This window comes from Cydia pomonella, chromosome 28 (genome assembly GCF_033807575.1).
Source record: "Cydia pomonella isolate Wapato2018A chromosome 28, ilCydPomo1, whole genome shotgun sequence".
NCBI lineage: Eukaryota > Metazoa > Arthropoda > Insecta > Lepidoptera > Tortricidae > Cydia > Cydia pomonella.
In genome coordinates, this window is record NC_084730.1 from 5,641,402 (window position 1) to 5,663,931 (window position 22,530).

Consider the following 22,530-nt stretch of genomic DNA (forward strand, 5'->3'; position numbering starts at 1 on the left):
CGAATATGTCAAAATGTATTCTAGGTAGGCAAAAAAAGGCAAGATATTGATCTAGAATGCCAGAAACTCCAGAATGCATTTCTCTCTCTCTCTAATTACAAAAAAAAACCTACATTTGTTACAACAAATAAAGGTATATCAGCTTCTTACGACCACTTACGTCATTATCAATATGCAATAACTGATAATGACAATGATGTATGATGAATGATGATAAATTAAATGATATTATTGAAAACAATCATCTGTTCATCGTACGCCAACGATGTTTAGATTATAGGTCAGGAGATCGCGCCTATAATAGTCAGTGGCAATCTGGCAATGTCAAATCAACCTACAATCATGCCTGTAAGTAAAATTTATTAACACTTTAATAATTTTTCATCACACTTGCTCGAATTTCATGCAGGTGTACTGAAGGACAAAGTATATGTATATTTATTGTTCCTCCGGGAGTTATGGATTGTGAAAAATTTCATTGTGTCACTTATTCATACCAACCAAACCACGTAGGTATAAATGAGTATTACTTTTAAAACACTGACTTTTATAATTTATTTAAATTGATTAGTAAATAGCCGTTTAAAATATTTTTACACAATTTTCAATCGTGGCTGAATGCCAAATGTTTGAAATGTCACCGTATTTAAGAATGATTTCGCTTAAAGTTTAGTTTTTTCTTCGCAAGTGTGATAAAAACATTGCGTGTAACTCCGGGGGTAAGAATATTTATTGCAAACTCGAGTCTTTTATGCACTCCAGCCTGCGGCTGTCGTGAATCTAAAGACATCGTTTGCTAAATGTCACTTACCCCCCTCGTTGCACAATGTACTACAGTACGAGGCAGTTAACGAAGACAGCAAAAAACAAATAAGATTTTGATAAAAAAAAGTAATAATGTATTTTTTTTATTTCCAAAACCAGCCTCATTTCCAAATTTCCCTATTAGGTACTGTAAGCAAAGTTATATGCTTATGTAAGTAGCAGAAATGCGTACAAATTAAATATTACTAACTGTACGTAGAAACATAGGTCTACCACTTAGAAACAGGTCTACCACTTAGAAACATAGGTCTACCACTTAGAAACATAGGTCTACCACTTAGAAACATAGGTCTACCACTTAGAAACATAGGTCTACCACTTAGAAACATAGGTCTACCACTTAAGAGTCCGCAGTAAGCTCGGTTCTCCATACAAACGTAGTTACGTTCTCATTTTAAAACGACAAGCCATATTGCTCTGAAACTTGGTACTTACAATATGATAAGGTATATCTATGCCTGTAATTAGTTAATGTAGCTTCAGATACCATGTTAACCCTTTTCCAGGCATAGTACGATTTATCGACCACATACGCGCCAATAGAATTTCAACCTTAGTCTTCCGATTTAAAGTTCAAATTAAATTGCACTTTCGGAAAATGTGACTTGTCTTCAAATGAATCATCAAAGCGGGATTTATGTGAATATATTTGAATTTTTTGGGAAAACCTTGTAGATTGGTGCGGCCTGGAAAAGGGTTAAAAAATACAGCGAATTTAAGTTTTTAATACAAAACTTGTTTTTGCTCTATTTCGTTTGTTTTATAAACTGGAGCTATATAAACTAATTACAGGACTAGCTATAGCTCATGGTATGTACAAAGTTTCATTACAATCCAACACGTAGTTTTAAAATGAGAACGAAACTCCGTTTGTATGGGAAGGTGAAATTCGGCCGAGCTTGCTGCGGACTCTTTAGTAGACTCATAGTCATATTCTTTCACAAAGGGATATTGTATGAAAGTAATAGCATATCCGCCTTAAGCAGAACAGGGCCTTGTTTTACAAATCGTGACTCCCTTACATAATTTGGTCACGACAGTGTATTGGCGAACTTTATATAATCTAACCTTACGGTTCAACACTTTCTATGTTCAATTTCGAACATCAATTGGATGAATTGTAGGTAAAATGCAAGCCTGTGTTCGAAATCCGAAATAAATCGACTTTTGAGTCTTTTCACACAGGGCGAGGCGTACGGAATCGTTTCAGTGTGTGTGTGTGTGTGTGTGTGTGTGTGTGTGTGTGTGTGTCTGGTGTTGCAGGTGTCCATGGGCGGCGGTAATCGCTTACCATCAGGTGATCCGTCTGCTCGTTTGCCTCCTCTACCATAAAAAAAAACATGTCTTTATACATATCAATGTTTATGTATGTGTAGCTTCCCTAGGGAATCAGTTGAGAATATTTTGGCCCATGAGGGGGCCAACACAAAATTAAAGTTTTATTTTGACAAGGGCAACAAGCATGTATAATTTACACGGAAACTAGTCTATTGTCTGCTAATTTTACATTATGATATTATATTATTTTGTCTATATCACTAGCTTTTTGTACTAAAATTATACTAAGAAATGTACTATGTTATGCAGGGTATCGATATACAATCGAAAATGTGTGTGGGGCAAATGTAAGGAAAAAAAACCTGACATTTGCCCTTGCTTTGATAAAAACGTGTGAAAATTCAATATAAAAACTAAAATTTTGTATAAATCCCCTCTTAATCCGCCTCCGCGGGGTGAATTAATCCCATTCCGGGTAGGGTGGTTCGTAGCCATCCTGTACGAAGTACTACGCTGAACCGTGTTCAAGGCACCAACATGAAGTAGGCACAAACTGTCTCCACAGTTGAGTCCATTATCTACCGACAGCTGACACCGTGTAGAATTCATTGCGCATACGCAGGCGAGTCTAGTTGTCAATCCAACCAGTGTAGTATGACCCGGAATGTAATAAATATGCATTGCGTACTAACCCCCTTATTCATAAACGTGTACTAAAGTTACGATGCCGCTGATCATAGTTTGTCCCTTTACATCATACCAATACGTCGGAAAGGGACAAACGATGATCAGCGGCATCATAACTTTAGTACACGTTTATGAATAAGGGGGTAAGACTATAAGCCCATTCTTAACTGGGTGCGTAGCCAACGTGCTAATCGTTTAGTTTACGCTCCATAGCGAACGAAACGCTAATAGAGAGATTGGCACGCCAGCTAAGTACCCTGGGGGCCTAGCCAAGTGACAATCGTTTATATAAAACACCAAACTCAAAGTATGGAAACAATAACGTTACTTTTCGTGCGAAATTGTCAAAATACTAATAACGGTCGGCAACGCGCATGTAACTCCTCTGGAGTTACAGGCGTACATAGGCTACGGAGACTGCTTACCATCAGGCGGGCCGTATGCTTGTTTGCCACCGACGTAGTATAAAAAAAATCATATTTCGGCCAAAAACTGCCGAAAGTTACGGCCGAGCCGAAACTGTATTTTCAATAGGTTATGTCCGAAAAACAAAAAAACCGAAGATTCGGTTTCGGATGTAACTATAGCAAAACCGAACCTTCGGTTTCTTCTTCTTCGGTTTCGGTTCTTTAGGTATTTAAATAGAAGTAAACAAACAATTTGTACATTTTCGGGTAGTTATAACATTTATTGGTTAACCAACTAAATACAAAACCGCCTGGAACTGTCACAGCAGAACTGAATGACCTGACTTTCTTCTTCTTCTCCTTTTTTAAAATTATAGATTCAGTCCAGTGGGACTATTTCGCCAATGTCAACGTCTTAGGAGCTTTAAATACGACTAAAAGTGTACGGTTGGTACAAGACCGTGTACGGTGATTTTATCAGCTCTTGTAAAGCGATAGCTGGACTTTACAAGTCATCATCATCTCCTAGCCGTTTTCGACCACAGCGACTGCGTTCTTCCGCTGAGAGCGTCGCTGGTGCGCTCTCAGGTGAATGATATAGCCAATTTTTGCAGCAAATGTGCGACCACACTCGTTGCAAGTCAGCACCCCTCCGACATAATTGTAAAGTATGGCCGCAGGTGGTCTGGCCTTCAGCTCGTCGCGCTTAGCGTCGAGTTCTGTGAGCCGCCTGGCTTCAAACTGACGCACCTGAGTCTGCACAATATGCCTCCAACGTGGACGGTCACTGGCTAGACTCTCCCACTTCGTTGGCTCTATATGAGCTCTCTTCATATGCCGTTTCAACACATCTTTGAACCGCAAGAATTTTTACGCACATGGACTACCGGCCGGTGACTCCAAAATGGTGGTTAAACGCGTTTCAAGATTAATTATCCATTCACTGCACGATACCACATTAGTTTACTGTATAATAAGCTATCGATATTACACATTAAACAATATTAATTAACACAAAAAAAAAACAAAGCAATTAATCACGAGGCGTGACTATCAATATGGCGCTCGAACCGGAAGTCGACTTGGACTTTATCCTACATTATTTGATCATGTCATGTATTGTTTTAATCTACCCTCATCTAGCCTGAGGAGCCATTTGAGGGTAGATTTTGTTTACTTTTATTTAAATACCTAAAGATACAGAGTATAATACTGGTTCTTAAATGCTTTCGCCTCGCCTCGCTCTCCAGACGAGAATGACACCCGAGGTCGATGTTGCGAAAAACTGTGATGCAACTAATACTAGGAGGCGTTATGCCAAGGGTAAGTAGATTACGATTTAAACTTCTAGAAACAAAAGAAAGTAACTGCATATGTGACCGATAGAGGAAAAGGGACCTTAACCTTTCTAACCGCTTAGAATTTTTCATCGGGCCTGTTCGTGTCGCCGCCGGTACGACGTTACACGAAATTTTGTCTTTTATTGTATATGGGAAATTTTCCGCAACTCGACGACCGGCGCCTATTTTGCATGACATGTGGGGGTGGGCTAGTCCTGCCAGCCCAGCTCCTCGAGGAAACCTATCAAGAAGTTTTGTCTTATTGATGATGTGCCATAGGAAATTTTCTAAACCTGCGAAATTTCCACCGGGAAAAATTCGAAAACTTCTCATTTACGTATGGGAAACGAAATTATCCATTTTCAAAATGAAAGTTTCCTTTGTCTCCTGTGAAATTTATTATATATTTTTTTTTTCATACACTAGCAGCTCTTGGATCTGATGCGTGTATTTCGCAACACTTGTGTTAATTTTGCACTTTTTAAAGGTCTAAAATGTGTATCTAGTCTATTTTTGAAAGAGTTTTGGTAGAGTTCCACACATTTACTACACGATTTGGCAAGAAAGGGTTGCTAGCACATGGAATCCATGCATCCTTAATTTTTCCGAGGTTTTTTCCATATTTACCGCGACTGGGACATCTGTAATTAGATGGTCATGGTTATACAATGTGTAAAAATAATTTACTAAAAACTGACACTTTAACGTGAATGTTTTTTTTATTTGTTTTAAGTATTTCTAAACCTATGGGTAATAGGGCTTTTCCTATCATATAATTACATAATGTGTTACATAATTTACTAAAATCTTAAACTTAAACTTGATTGTTTTTTTTTTGTCTTAAGTATTCCTAAACCCATTAAATAGAGCTTTATCTACGGCTGTATGTGTTTGGTGCTATGAGTATATTTGATTTTAGATTTTGATGAATTTGACGACCGGTTTGGCCTAGTGGATAGTGACCCTGCCCACGAAGCCGATGGTCCCGGGTTCAAGTCCTGGTAAGGGCATTATTCGTGTGATGAGCATGGATATGTGTTCCTGAGTCATGGGTGTTTTCTATGTATTTAAGTATTTATAAATATTTATATATTATATATATAGTTGTCTAAGTACCCTCAACACTAGCGTTACTGAGCTTACTGTGGGTCTTAGTAAATTTGTGTAATAATGTCCTATAATAATATTTATTTATTTATTTATGAATGAAGTGTCGAATCAATTTGTATTTATGGCCCGGATAATAAGTTAAAGTTTAAACTAAGTTCAAAAGCGGTAGTTTCTGTTAAAGGTTTTCTATCTCTTAGATATCCAGTTTTTCTTAAAATTATACAACAGCTGGTACCTAGTACAATATATAAACACTATTCTTGATACTGAAGAAATAATTTTCACTTCTATATCAGTTAAAGTTACACGGTGTATAAGACCATAAAACTTGCTGCACTAAGGTTCATTTTCCTTTACGGATTTACTATAACACAAGTCTTTTTTTCACCAAAATTATAAAATGCGGTCGGTCAAAGGTTAAGCTGTACGAAGTTGAGGGTTAAATAGAGTTAACAAACGGTAAATTTAATTTTGTAAATCGAAAGAGGATTATTGTGATATTAACCGCTTTTGAAGCCTTTGATATTCGCGATGTAGTAATTCTGGCCTTGAATATACATATATGTTTATTGTTCAGCTGTGAAATGAATAAGTAGGCCATATGACTAAATATAACCAAAAGCGAGAAAATAAAGATGTGGTTGTCCCATAGAAACACATCTTTTTAGGGTTCCGTACCAAAAAGGTACAAAAGGAACCCTTCTGGTGCGACTATGTCCGTCCGTATGTCTGTCTGTCTGTCACATCGCTAAATATCTCGAGAACCACTTAAGCTATCGATTTGAAATAGTTATGAACAACGCTAATACAGACGATTGTGAAAGTATTATTTTTTATTTTACTCTTATTAACTATGGAAAATGCCCCATATGAAAGGGGGGGGGGAGTCTATTGACTAGGTCAAGTAGGGTATCACATTCACACATTACAAAAAAAAAATTTTTCATAAAAAAAAAATATATATGAAGGAAGGAAAAAAATACCACCCCCCCCCCCCCCCCCCGTTCGTTATCTCTTTTTACATAATGTACAAGGCACTAAGTCCGCCTATTGTACGTTATTCCTGTATTAGTGCAATAAAGTTTAAAAATAAATAAATATCAACATTACTATACATTTTACATGAGAAATAAAATCAGACCTCTATCTTGATAACTTTTTTTAATAAACAAAAAACGTTTCCGAATTAAGTTTGCAATTTAACCAACTTAATATGTGCTTATTACACTTGAAATGTCTATGAGATTACAATAAAGACACCTTGTTTCAACTAAAAGAAAAATTTCGGTTCACATGATACAGAATTATCCTCGAAAAACCAACATACGCACACTAGTTACATGGCGCAAATTAATTCGACAATTTGCCGATAGATGGCGCTGTACACAATTATACTCAGTATAGGTACTTCTGATCAAAAGTCTTTCGCCTTTATAGTTAAGTAAACGAGATAATTCAAAGTTTGTATCAGTAACTCGTCCTTCTCTAACTGTAATCATTACAGAGGGACGGGTAGTCTATCTCGAGAGATACTGTCGCGGCGCTCCTGTGCTAAGCAAATTTAATGTGTATTATTATTTATTATAGTAGTTTGAAATTTTATGCTTGTGTTTAATCTAGTTTAAAATAAGTTTATACTTTACATAGTTTTAAAAATGTTGCGACGCCCTAGTAGGGTCCATGTTTGTACTGACTACTTAATTATAAGAACATCTTGTAATACCATAGTTGCAACGAATAAATGAAATATGAAACCTTCTGACTCCAATAGCTAGAGTGACATAATATCCCTGGTAAAACGACGAAGCATAAAAGGAATAAAACACTCATGGATGCATTGTTTGCACGTTGGCAACCCGCCAGGGCAACCCTCGCTGACTCACATCGTGTTATTTCAGAGTTAATAAAATAAACAAATTAAAGAGGTAGAGAGAGAATATCTGTCAATTAGAATTGTATTTAAAAAAAAATTGTGAAGAATAAAACGCTATTGCAGATAAAAGAAGCGGCTGCGCTTTCAGACTAAAGTAGTATGGTAGCGCCAATTTTGGTTTTTTAATTAAACTCTACCCAAAAATTTACAGTATTACACAAAAATGATGTAATGTAATGAGACAAGTGCTTCTGTAACAATGATATCAGTGACCGGACCTATTTCATATCTTATACCTTTAAACGAGCAATTCTTGTATATATATATATATATATATATGTATATATATTTCTGTGATCTCGGAAACGGCTCTAACGATTTCGCTGAAATTTGGTATATGGGGGTTTTTGGGGGTATACAATCTATCTAGACTAGTCTTATGTTTGGGAAAACGCGTGTTTTCGAGTTTTCATGCGTTTTTCTTTCGACGCAGAATATGGTCGCTAATTTCGTGTTGCCAACCACTGTCCGTCTGGTCCAGTGGGTTAAGACGCGGACTGCTAAACGAATGTTACGGGTTCGAATCTCGCCCGGTGATTAACTTTTGTTTTTTTTTTTATATGTTCAAGTTTATATATAATTTTTTTAATTTTTATTGTTTTAGACAAGTTTAATTTAGTAAAAGAATGTAGTTAAGATTATCACCTATACACCACCATATTACAATAAATAGTTATGACCAAGCAAAGCTCGGTCGCCCAGGTACTCATTACTAATATGCGGTGACCAAGAGACATTACACTGTCTAGTTGATAAGTGGTCTATAACCATTCAAATCGAGCCAGCAATTAAAACTGTACCGATTCTGAATCGATTATCGATCTCAAATCGATCGCAGCGTGATATTGTTTCTGTCACGCTCCAGTTTGTCTTTGGTATGCAACGGGAACGTCCTGGAGGACAATAGATATGAAACAATAATTCACAAACAATACAGTCTGTAATGTCTGTATAAGATATGCCACGAATATACGGCAACTATTCGGTATTCGGCGTATTCTGCCACTTTGTCAAATATTCGGTATTCGGCCAAATATTGCCTACTATGTAGCCGAATACCAAATATATATTAATTCACCAAAAAAGAAAAATTACACAATATAAATAACCGCATACCACTACATTTAATATTTCAAATGTATTATTTCAAAGTTGCTAAATACGAAGAGGCTTTTTTTTATTTGCCGATTACAAATAATTTAATTTTTATCGTAGGTTCGATTTCATTGAATCTAACTACATTCACTAGTAATGAGCTACAAAAATTAAATCTTAACAAAGGTTGTGCTTCGTTGGCGAATACAAAAATTAAATCTTAGCAAAGGATGTGCTTCGTTGGCGAATAGTTTTCATAATTAATGCGACTCAAAATGTTCGCATATTATGATGAATATTCGGTCGCCGAATATTTGCAGCGGTGTCACGCACACCATCTCTCTCCGCCGAAATGCGGCGGAGAGAGATGGTGTGCGTGACACCGCTGTACTGGCCCCATTCTTATTGCCCGTAAGGCCCCTCCTTAGATATATGTCAATGCAAGGAGGCAGTCTTTCCTTTCTCAGTTAAGAAGTAAAACGCGCCAACTGCCAAGTCTTCCATCTCAATTTTCGCGGGGCGTGTTATATCTTTTGTTCCCTTTTCCTGGCTTCACGCCCCCTTTTCAGCTCAATCTCGTAAAGTTGTATCGAGTCTATAACTATAGACATGAGCGTAGGCAGGTACAGGGGGGCAGCTGCCCTCAAATTCTACATACAATTCATGCCCCTCTGCGGCGTCTGACCACCCCCCTCCAGGCCTTCGGTGCTATAAACTTAACCCCCCCCCTCCTAGTTCACTGGCTGGCTACGCCCTTGACTATAGATTCATTGGACTATTAGTCTCTAGTTCTTCCCAACTCTAACCGTACATTTTATCAATAGGGGAGCATAATCAAAGTGCTTCTATGTCGCTGCATTTTATTTACCATGGTCAAAGACCAGGAAATAACTAAGACTGCTACAATTCAAACTATAGTTCTTCTAGATACTTAGCTAATGCCCAGAATATGTGTATATTCTATTATTCAATATATGTATGACATATTACAAATAGGTATGTAGGGTCACCATCAATAGTAGCGGATGAAACAACGCGCCAAAAGTATCTGATATTCCGGATAACTTTACCAAATATTGATAAATCTCTAAAATTTACGTTCAAAAGTATATCTTTTAACGTCTCAATTGTTCTACATATAGAACCACCACATTTTCTTAAGCTGTTACAGAATGGTAGATACTTTTGAAACCTTGTTTGATCCGCTACTTTTGATGCTGACTGTACCTACCATACTTAATACAGTTAATTAACGAACTCGAGAGTTGAACTCGTGAGTTCTTGACGTTTCTGAAACTGTGTCCGTCACATCGCCACTGCGGCAGATATTTTTTGTGCTGTGATATTTCTGTTTTATGGATTTAGCAGCACATACTACCTTAACTAGTAGATGGAGTACATATATTATGTAAGACATAAGCGCTCCCTTGCAAATTTAGTATGGGTGCGCTACTGCTTTTCCAATTGCGTGCATATTTACAAAAATATCTTCAGGGGTGTACCTGGGCTATTATAGTATAAAATGGTGAAGAATAAAACTTAGTTGAGTTGCTCGAATCGTAGCATTTTACAAGTAAACTTGCACGTATGTGTAGTGTCTGTGTAATCCGTTCTTTAGCAGTCTTTACAATTCATAAGTCTCTGATGATACCGGGTCGAGCGTCGCGCGCCACCGAGCGCGCACAATCGAGTCGTTGATAATCGATTAATAAGCATTATTCGATTATTAGCCTCTCTTTATGTTATGATAGCTGCCCTACATCGAGGACTATAAAGTTGTTTCATGGGACTGAGCTTATTAACCGCTTCAAAAAAAGAAGGAGGAACTTAATTAGACTTTTTTACACTATTGGGAGTTTATATTATAGAGAGAAATGAATACTAAAGTAAACCAAATATAGCCAACAATTACCCACCTTTGTGCCAGCAGTCAATGACAAAGTGCGAGCGGGATAGCAATTTCATTATGCGTTTACAATAGAGATAGGAACAGGCGGGTCAATGTACGAAATTCCTTATGGAGAGTGTCTTCACTTTACCAGCAGGCAGTTGGTAAAGAATTTGCACAGTAATTATTTTGTGGCAGGGTTTTGGGACCAAAACTAGTATATACATTTCTTTTATACTTTTTATAGGATGTTATCAGGGGGGGAGAAACTGCAGCATTCAGGGCATTCTCGGCTCCGTTCGGCTCAGCATTGCTCCGAAAAATTATGAAAGGGATAACATGATTTGTCCCTGAATCGCTATTAAATTTTGTAGGAAGTTTGTTATCGGTCTGATAGTACTATTACTTATTCTGTGCCATTATTACACAAATTGACTAAGCCCCACATTAAGCTCAATAAGGCTTGTGTTGTGGGTACTTAGACAAAAATATAGATACTATATTCATACTTGCCAAGATTGATGAGAATCTTAATATGATAATTTGATAAGACTATTTTAATTCAAGATTATAGCTACTTTTTAACATTTAAAAATACAGATAATTATAAACTAAGAACAAGGCACTTCTAAATGTGTTTTAGCATTATTTATTTACTTATGTTAGGGAAAACCAACAGCTTTAACAACTTAGAACAGGACCTCAAGATTAAAACAGAAAGCCAATTACAGGAACAAAAAAAAATTGTGCCTGAGCCAGACACATGTTTTGGTGACACATTTTACATAATGAAATATGATGTCTAAAGGAACTGAGTGGGGGGGGGGGTGATTAGGGTGCCCATTGTAAAACTTTGTATTCACAATCTCCCGCTCCTCCCTCAGTCTCCTAAGTCATCATGGCTTCATTAAATCCAGCTTTTGGGCTAATAACCTGTTGTATGGAGTGAACACTCTAAGCCAGGGGTCTAAAACATTTTTACCAGAGGGCCATATTGCACCTCAGAAACTTTCGCATGGGCCACCATCATCACCACCATCGGTTGCAGGGGGTTTTGTCTTTTAGTCTAGTTGCTGTTAGGAACAATTCCACTCTCAATGAATAAGCTAAACCCCTGGAGTCTGGGATGCATTTGGCAACGTCCCACATCGCGTTAAATGTCCACGGGCTGGATTGGAACGCCTCGCTGGCCAGATTTGACCGCGGGCAGGGGTTTGGAGACCCCTACTCTAAACTTATTTCTCTATGGCCTGAGCATATATTTTATTTGAAATGGTTGTTTTTCATGTATTCATGTTCTCCTTGATAGCAACCTGATTTCGAATTAAACTGCACAAAAAATAACTTTGAAGGATGAAGTTATTTAATTGTGAACCTAGGAGAAATACCTTTAGGACCGTTGCAGTCATAAACCATAATGTATTATCATTTATTTTTAAAATGTTGTCTCACTAAAACGTAAAGCAAAGACTACCAATTTGGTTCATTTTTTTTATTTATTTCATTCATCCAAAAATGTCAAAGTGTCACAATGAAACTGTACCTGAATGAAAAACTAATAAACAATGGGACTAAAAGCGATTAGAACTAATAATCACGATTAAATACTTTCACCGGCTGTGAGACCACGTCCGAATTTATCTCGCAAATCGCTCGCGTCTGAATTATGCGAAAATCGACGCCAAGAACAACAACGTAAATAACCAATAAAATATACAAATATGACTCAAATTATCACTCACCTGATGACGTTACGTGTTTACGAAAGTAAATGAAGCGTTGTAATCCATTTACACTACGCTAAAACGATAAGAATGTGTGGTAAATTCGTGTTATTCAAGACACCACTGTCCACAACACAGCACAGAACACGGGTTACAAAACGTTTTCACGGCGTCGTCATAATAATAGACGATATACGCTAAACTGGCAAAACGCCTCCGCGACGAGATTTGAGAGCATTTAACTAAATATCACGGTGTTTTAAAATTATATCGTTTGATCGGTTGGCATTGGCAATCAGCGACAATTCCATTTGATTGATTGAATGAACTTGAATGATTGATGCAAATTCCATTCCTTAATCCGTTCAGCTTGCAGGTGTATTGAATGAATGAATAATAATACTTTATAATAATAAAGCTATTCTAACATGTATGCTAAAAGGTAGTTTAATTAGATGCATTTTACTCATTTTCATAATTTATTATCAGTTTAAAATTTAATTATATTTTAGTTATTTGATGCCTTTAGACGACTACTATTGTCTGTGCTAGAAAAATAAAACGAGCTTTGTCAATGACTCATCACGTTTCGTTCGCAATGTTTAATCACCGCTTATTTTGAATCTTTATAAAGAATAATTTAATATTATTGTAAGTGTAATATGTATATAGCCTATAAAGTATGTTATTAGTGTTAATTAATTATATATGTTAAGATTAAAAATATGATGATACTTTGAATTTTTTGTTGGTAATACTATATAATTAAACAAACATATATTCCACAAGTAGTATCTAAACGCAACATCATGTCATGTCAAACTTGACAAAAGAAAACAAAAATGAAATCGTGTTGTAGATTTATTTCCTTAATATTATAATAAGAAACTGATTAAAAATTGTTATTGAACTACAAATTGCGTGGATAAATAATAAGGGCGACAATAATTGACAATATTTGTAAAGTATCGACAATACAAACCGAAGTATTGAACTATGTCGGACTCTGTCCTAATAAAAGAGGAGCCTCAATCGGACACCGATGACAACACAGCCGAGTCAGCAGAGTTTACCGAGAAAGTAATTAAATACGAGCGGCTGGAGATTACGCCTGATGTGCCGGACGATGTAGACGGTAAGTTGTGGTGTAAACCCTGTCGTTAGTTTCTAATCTGCGACAGGTGTTGCTTACACCTGTCGCCTGTCGACTCAGTGACAAAGCTCGTGCAATAAAGAAAAAAAAAAGATATTGCTGACTATGAGTACTAGATTTAAGGTTTAAGATAAAAAGTCATTGTAATAAATTTTGATTCATAAACAGACTCAACCTGTGTCAAGTTTTTGGATCCTTAATGTAGTCGTTTATATTATATATTACTGCTGTTTCAGGTTTAAAACAATAATCTAATTTTGTGGCTAACTAATTATTTGGGACATATTTTGTCACTTGTTATAATTCACTTGTAAAAGTAAGAAAAATAACAATATTGATGTTTTGAAATTATATTTTTTAATTTAATTTCTTCACGCACACAAAATATGCGCGAATTACGACGTCCAGTTGCGGAAACCAAGCCCGCGAATACCAATACCAATTCTTCACGCACAAACCGGCCAGTGTAGACGTGCCTCGGCCGAGGCGGCGCGCTTGGGTGAGGAGAAAACGCATGCACCGCCTCGGCCGATTCGCCGGCCAGTCTGTGCGTAAGGAAATTGCCTCCCACTATACGTGCTCGCTCGCTCGCTCTGTGTGGACCCGACTATAAGCTTTTATTTAAGCATTAATATGTTTTCGTTATATTTACGGCTGTTGTTATCCTGAATACCAATACATAAAATAAATAAATATTTAGAGCTGCATCTCTGGGTAATATCTGGGTAACATCAAGACATTTTTGGTGTCCATTATGCCTTCAATTTTATTTTTAAATCAAAATATGAATATTACTTGATTGAATACTGTTTTAGTCCTTTTTTCTAACATTACTCTTTGCTTTTTAATATTATCTCAGACACATAGTGTTTTATCTGAATAATTTAAGAAGATATGGGAGCTGAGATTTCAATATTGTAGGTGAATATATCTCTTTGGCTAATGGAAGCGGCTTCTAAAACTAGTATGAAAGGACACCAGGTTAGGCAAAAATCCTGCTCAGAAATCTCAATAAACTATGTTTCGTACTTGACTGTTTCCTCCTCCAAAATTTACCAAATTTAACGAAATTTCCTCGCAGAGTGCCCTTGCCTAATGCGCACTCGTGACTCAATCCTGGGTAGACACATATTACGTCCGGAGGAGTTAAGGTCTCTCGAGATCAAGAGGATCCTGCAGCTGTTTGAAGTTGCAGGTTTGCATCGAGAGTTGTAGTAGGTGGCGATCACAATAGATCAGGAATGGTCACAGTGATATTTAGGCTGTAGAGCCTTACATAGCCCCTAACAAAGAAGAAGAAGAACGAAATTTTCCTTTCGGCCGCGTATGTAACCGAGTTTTGTAACCAGATACAAAATAAGAAAATTTACTCTTTTCTCATAACCAGTTACAAACTCAAACATTCTCGGCCGCTTTTGTAACTATTTTTTGTAACCGCTGTAAGGTTACAAAAGAAGAAAGTTTTATCTTTTCTCATTACCAGTTACAAACTTACAAGGAAAGGTACCCAACCATCCGGTTCCGATTTGATTTATATTTATATATGTTATAGAATAGTCTAAAACAAGACACGTATTTTTTTAGCTGCCCAAACTCAACCTATTGGGAGAAATTCTCCCCCAAAGTACTAAAAAATTAATAATGAGCATGTCATGTGTTTTGTTATATTGGCTGAAACTCATTTTTTCCTAAAAAAATCGTCATTCGGTTTTATAATATCTTTTCGCTAAAGATACACATAAAGACAGGTGTTTGTGGTGACACAAACATGACAATTTATATTACATATTACATTACATTAAAAATTTAACACTCCAGAACTATTACAATTATTTAACATTAAACACTTTATCTCTCAGAAAAATCAACTTCCATGACTTCCATCCATAATTTCAAGGACTCTACTGGCTTTAATGACATAACTGTTTAACTTATGTATATAAATTCTTTAGTAATAAAATATTTCTAAGTCTCTAAATATTTTTACTGGTTTGTAACTGGTTATGAGAAAAGAGTAAATTTTCTTATTTTGTACCTGGTTACAAAACTCGGTTACATACGCGGCCGAAAGGGAAATTTTGAGATCTAAATGGTAAAAAAAATTAATTTGGAGTACCATGCTTCTCTTTGCGGCCTAGTAAATTAGGCCGTTTTGCGAATATTGGAAGTGCACTAGCGCCTTCAGAAACAAAAATAAAAAAAAAGCAAAACAGTCCGACACAGATATTAATAATAATAAAATGTGTGGCGAGCTGTTGGAGAGTAGCGACCCCACGTACCCCAGTGCTCCTGGGGAGTTCTGTTACCCGTATGGAGGGTGGGTGGTACAGGATTCTCTGCCTCTGGCTTGCCTTAGCCGGCCAGCCAGAGTGGAGTTGTTAGAGCTATAAGCTCCAGGGGTGGAAGTGAAACATGCATAAGACGCATACACCTCTCAACACCCATGAGCTGCTCACACCGGTGTTGCCCTTCAGCCATCCTAGATGTCGCTTTTTGTGGGGGCCCATCTTTTGGGGGCGAGGGTACCGTCTGCCATTAAATTAAATTAAATACCGTTTTAATAGGCAGGCGTCGGGTTTTTTATCCTATCCCATAGCCCAGTGTTTAGGCCATCGCTTTCACCTAATAGCCCAGTTCATTTTAGATTCCATCAACTCTCAAATAGTTCTTACATCCTGACGGGTGCTGCCTCTGCTTGCGTCCCATGACACGGGCAAGGGCAACATCCGCTCGGTGTACCCCTTACATTTAATTAAAGTGTCAAAAGAGCATCTACGTGTTGGCTTCGGCTCCACGCACGCCTCCTGAAGGTCCGGACCACCATTGTTCCGTGATGGGAAAGTCATAATATGTGCCGAACAATTCATTGCTCTAGCTTCAAAAACCATGAAGGAAACAGTCAAGTATATTTGTATGGAGAAATGACTACTCCTGTTAACTACAATCCTCTTTGCTGCACACATAAGGTTCCCTGGTGATGAAAAAGTTCCATGTTCAAACAGGTCATAACTGCACAATAAACATACATTGTTATTGCACTTGACAGTACTGGAAGGTTATGACAAATAAACAATTTGTTATAATCTTCCAGTACTGTCAACCTGTCGACCTTTTCCAACGAAAAATTCATGCCAGATATGAAGCACATCTTAGAAGTTTAGAATATGTAGGCACAATATTCCATTTACACAAAACAGACATTCTGCTACACATGTTCTTTGAAGGGCTTGTTTTTGCTCCCACGATAAAGATGTATGGCAATAAAAAAATATATTCTCAGACAATTAATACAGTCCATATTTGTTAGTATCAACTTACAACTAATAAAAAAAATTTGGTCACTTAAAACACACTTTAGATTGCTGATTATTTTGGCCGATCTACCGTACCGTACGTTTGTGAACATGCAATTTGATAAATCGTCCCAAAATACCAGAATCTAACGCTCGGCTATCATTTTCAGGATCCTGTTGGTGCTCCTGCGTATACGGCAATAAATTACACTTTGTCTGAAATTAAATTTAAGCTGTGACTTTTGAAACATAGTTACAAATCATAGTGGAAAATATATTGCCTCCATCTTGTAAAGGCTTATAGGTTCAAGCAATACTTCCCTGTATACCTGCAACCTCAGTATTCGCATTTAATTATATATGTAATTTAATTAAATATGATGCCATGAAAATAGAAAAGCCATAAGTAATTACTAGTTGTAACACGATTGTGGAATGTTAAGATGAAAGGGGACAAGATCATGTGACCGCATCTTCATACAAATAATAAAATAAAATAAATAAGCCTTTTATTCTAAACACTACTTAATTTTGCTGCAATAAATATAAAAAATCCATTTATTTGTGGGTAACAGAACAAAAAGAATAATAAAAAATATATGCAACTTAATCTAGGATTACCCCTAATTTATACATAAAGAAAAGTACACAAGAACCCTCTTAATAGGCCTCTTCCAGATTTTTAATTTTTTTTGAAATCTTGGGTTTCCCATAGCTAATTGGCGCCCGCTACTTTAATTAAGTCATCAGCCCAGCGTGCCAATGGCCTATTTTTTTAAATACTACATCAGTGGCAAACAAGCATACGGCCCGCCTGGTGGTAAGCGGTTACCGTAGCCTATGAACGCCTGTACCAGAGGAGTTACATGCACGTTGCCGACCCTAACACTCGCACCCTCGTTGTTGTCGTTGTCTTCTTTTCCTTTTTCTGTCTGGATCTTTCCAGGCTGTTGCTTAAGTTCGTCATTTTGCTTACAGATTCATGTAATATACAAAAAAATGTAAAAAAAAAATATATATAAGTTTTTTAGAAATAACGTTGTTTTATGCATTAGACCCCTTCTAGGTGAAGGCCTTCTCCATCGATTTCCACTTGTCTCTGTCCTTAGCTATTTGAATTCAGTTTAGTCCAGCTGTTTTTTTTATTTTTTCATCCCATTTTGTACATGGTCTACCACAACGTTTGCCTAGGGGGCATACCATTTTGTGATCTCTGATGTCCATCTGCCATCTTGGAGTCGTGCCACATGACGACATGACCCGCCCATTGGAATTTCAATTTTTTTGCGTAGCACAGCACAGTGCATCTATAGATTTAGTTAGGCTTCTTATTTTAATACGTCGAATTTTCTCTTTTTTTAATTTTCAGGTTTCGTTCCATGGCTCTTTGGCAAGTAGTGATTTTGTTGGGGGCATGGGGATGAGGACCCCATTTAAAAAAATAACTAGTGGTTTGTAATAACTAGTGTTTCATACAAAACCAACATTTCAAAAGCAATATTTCCATATGCAAGCTATCTCAGAGTTCAATAGAATCTTGAAGGCTATACTTTCCTTCCCTATTAGCCAGGTCCTCACAGAGCGTACACACAGGCGCGTGCGTTTTCCTCGCCCGAGCGCGCCGCCTCGGCCGAGGCACGTCTACACTGGCCGGTTTGTGCGTAAGGAAATTGCCTCGCGCGTATGCTCGCTCTGTGTGGACCCGGCTATTTACCAACCAATAACATTAACACTTTATCTTTCAGATCCACTGGGCACAGATCCTGACACATGCCACCAAGTATCAACATCCTCAACCGCCAACAATGAAGAACAGGAAAAAACGTGGTACATAGAAATATCCTCAGCGAAGCTATATACTTGCACCATTTGCAAGCAAACCTTCGATATTCTAGATCATTTAATAGCACACAGACGAGCTGAACATGCGACAGATGTGAAAGAAAAATCTGTCTCGTGTGACTGGTGCGATAAGAAATTTAGAAGAAATTGTGAATTAAACAAACACATCCGTGTTCACACTAGAGAGAGACGCTTTGCATGCGACCTGTGTGAGAAAAGATTCATCCGTAAAGAAGAATTACAACTTCACAGACAATTACATTCTGGAGAGAAACCTTTTTCATGTGACGAATGTGATAAACAATTCGCTGTCAAACAATATCTAACGAGGCATAAACTAACACATAAACAAGAAAATTATCCTTGCGATGAATGTGGAAAAGTTTTCACTGTTAAAAAATACTTAAACGTCCATAAGCGTACTCATAGTGGCGAGAAACCATTTGCGTGCGATATATGTGATAAACAGTTTACATTGAAAGTTAATTTAAATAATCATAGAAATATACATACTGGCGATCGGCCGTTCTTTTGTGAAGTATGTCAGAAGCAATTTGCGCAGTTAAGTTGCTTGATCACGCATAGGAAGATACACACTGGGGAAAAGCCATATGCTTGTGATATATGCGGGAAGCAGTTTTCTTTGAAGTGGCTGCTAGGTAGACATAAAGATGTACACGCGCAGATTACGTATCCTTGTGATGTTTGTCAAAAGACTTTTACACAAAAGCGTAGTTTAGCCGTTCATCAAAAATTACGTTGTGATAAATCTTGATCGATTTCCAGATATGTTTAGTGACGGCCCAAGTGACCTAATGAACCGAAACCGGTAGAAAAATTCAGGAGTTTGGTTGCACATTTCTTAAGAAAGTTATAAAGTTTTTTTAATATGTTCAGAAACAAGGTAATTTATATAAACGCTAATATCTATTAAACTAGAAACACTTTCTACTGTATGTGCCGACAACCTCCGAACTCCCAAAAAGTAGTGCTGTGGAAAAGAAAATGGATTGGTCATACCCTTTGAAAAGGAGCTGTGAACAGTGCCAGTATCGCATTTGAGTGGCGGCCTCAAGGCGGAAAACGACAAACGCTCCGTACACACCTGGAGGCGGAGCGTAGAGAACGATCTGTGAGCCGTAGGACTGAGCTGGAACGAGGCCAAGACGGTTGCTCAAGATAGAAAGGCGTGGAAGGATCTTGTGGAGGCCCTATGCCCTCCAGGGTGCCCTAGGACCAACAGCAACAGCTTTCTACTTTAACAACAATAGGCAAGATGCCTTGGTAAGCGTAGCAGTATCGTAAATTTGTTAAAGTATGAATAGGGAGTTACTGCAATGTTCTACCATCAGAGCGCAGCACTATCACATATTGTAAACCATAGAGTAACTTATACATACTATGCCTTAAATAGTTTATTGAGAAGTTTTCACTAGGACATTGATGCATCAAGGCGGTTTGTTTATAGAGGCCTACCATGAAACGCAAAAATCGAAATTTCGTTATCGTAACTTCGATTTTGGTATTTCGAGGTAGGCCCTCAGTATGTGCTAGAGGCGCCCCTACGCACAGTTTTGCGTAACATCCCCTATTGTAGCGGTTCCTAACCTGGGGGTAATTATCCCCGCGGGGGTGAAACTGGTATTTCACGGGGGTAATAAGCTTAATCAAAGAGAATTAAGAAGACCAAGAGTGCTCACTCCATACAACGGTTTTGTTACCAAAAATACTAGTAACCGGAGCTCTATTTTCAACTCCTACGCTTACTCTAGTTATAATATTAGCGGAAAATCGTTGAGCATTAGACTTTTTGTTTGCCGCGACATCTATTGCCGAGAAGCAGTACTGAGAGTTCCGCTACTTGACGCTAGATGTAGACTACGAAAATAATAAGCGTTTTGGTACCAAAAGTGATGTATGGAGTGAGCACTCTATGTACTTCTTATTTCTCTATGGCTTAATTAAAGATAACAAAGACCTACATATAATAAAAAAATAATAATAAATAAATATTATAGGACATTATTACACAAATTGACTAAGCCCCACTGTAAGCTCAATAAGGCTTGTGTTGAGGGTACTTAGACAACGATATATATAATATATAAATATTTATAAATACTTAAATACATAGAAAACACCCATGACTCGGGAACAAATATCCATGCTCATCACACGAATAAATGCCCTTACCAGGATTTGAACCCGGGACCATCAGCTTCGTAGGCAGGGTCACTACCCACTAGGCCAAACCGGTCGTCAACATATAAGAAATACTATTGATGATTATTGGAAGGAGGGGTAAAATCAGGATCCCTAGTTAGTCTTAGGGGTGACAGGACTCAAAAGGTTAGGAACCACTGCCCTATTGCTTTTAGTTTAATAAATATTAGCGATTTTAAAAATTGTCTTATTATTGAAGTTATCCCAATGTACAGTCAGCATCAAAAGTAGCGGATCAAATAACGCTTCATAAGTATCTATCTACCATTCTGTAACAGCTTAACAATAAGTGATAGCTTTAATATAGAACAACTAATACTGTAAAAGATATATTTTTGAACGCGAATTTTAGAAAATTATCTACATTTGGAAAAGTTATACGGAATATCAGATACTTTTGGCGCGTTGTTTCATCCGCTACTTTTGATGCTGACTGTACAACCTCGAAATGTCTCAACTTCTAATTTAGAGAGCAACCTGGCAACGTAAGGCTTACTTAAGAGGGAACCACGTGGTCGTCCCTACAAATAGAGAAAACATTTGTTCACTTCTAAATATTTTCCATTCTCCATGATTTTTAGTATGTTATTGACACAATGAAAAACTAGGTATAGGTTTTCCTTGATTCCTCCTTCCAAAATTTGCAAAACAAAAAAAAAATAGTTAAAAAAAAGCGAAACCTATAAACCTAGAATATATTATGCTAAAGCGATCGACATCAAGAGTGCTTTGTTAAGATTTAGTTAGTGGAAAAAAAATCGTCGAAATGGACTTCTAGAAAAATTACCGTTATTTCGTTAGATTCGAAAAGCTATTCTTCCCTCTTAACGCTTCGTGTGCCCTTTCCAAAATTTTGCTGTTGAATGAATAACTAAACGAAAGTAAAAAAAAAAATCGTTACATTTAGTTATAAATTTGGTGGATAGATAATCCACCATCCCCACACTAGCATCATCCGAGCGTCGGCGATATAGTCAACTCTACAGCCCCCTCCAGACTATGCGCGTGTATAGTCTGGAGGGGGCTTTTGGAAATGGTATCCAACGAAAAATTTCTTAGTAGATTACTACAAAGAAAAATTCAACGGGCAGGCGAAATCAGAAGCTGAGTGAACCATCACTAAATAGGGTTGATGGTAAAATGTGTATCGGTAAGGTCCAAATTCCGACTCATTTCTAGGGTTCCGTACCCAAAGGGTAAATCGGGACCCTAATACTGAGACTCCGCTGTCCGTCCGTCTGTCTGTCTGTCCGTCTATCAACAGGCTGTATCCCGTGAACCGTGATAGACAATTGAAATTTTCACAGATGATGTATTTCTGTTGCCGCTATAACAAAAAAAAAACAAAAAAATATTTAAGGGGGCTATCATACAACAGGGGGCCTAACGCGAAAACCGAAATTCACAAATTGCGGGAATCTTTCTCTTTTACTCTCACTAAGACGTAATTAGAGTGACAGAAAAATGCCCGCAATTGACTAATCGATTTTGCGGTTGTAGACAGACATATTTTTTTCTGCCGTTTTTATAAACAATGGTACGGAACCCTTCGTGTGCGAGTGAATCACTCGCACTTGGCCGGTTTTTTACACAACATATAATTGTAAATCTAAAATTTTCTGAACAGACATTACAGTCAGTACCTCCTAGTGAGTACCTATCTTTGGTTATACAGTGATCGCAATGTCTTCTCTTCTCGGATTAAACTATGCCACATCTGCGTGAAAAGAGA

The 22,530-nt window shown here is 37.4% G+C and overlaps 2 protein-coding genes across 2 annotated transcripts in view; one reads left to right on the top strand and one right to left on the bottom strand.

Moving 5' to 3' along the window:
- Window positions 1–12,795, bottom strand: part of LOC133532998 (mitogen-activated protein kinase-binding protein 1) — a 148,364-nt gene extending 135,569 nt beyond the window's left edge. Inside the window, exon 1 of the mRNA XM_061871904.1 lies at window positions 12,306–12,795. The gene's annotated coding sequence lies outside the window, so the exon portion shown is untranslated. The remainder of the gene's footprint in view (window positions 1–12,305) is intronic.
- Window positions 12,796–13,072: 277 nt separating this feature from the next.
- Window positions 13,073–19,835, top strand: LOC133533000 (zinc finger protein 239-like). Its single transcript, XM_061871907.1, has 2 exons — window positions 13,073–13,422; window positions 18,479–19,835. The coding sequence occupies exons 1-2, from the start codon at window positions 13,284–13,286 to the stop codon at window positions 19,348–19,350; spliced, it is 1,011 nt and encodes a 336-aa protein (XP_061727891.1). The 5' UTR covers window positions 13,073–13,283; the 3' UTR covers window positions 19,351–19,835.
- Window positions 19,836–22,530: the final 2,695 nt, after the last annotated feature.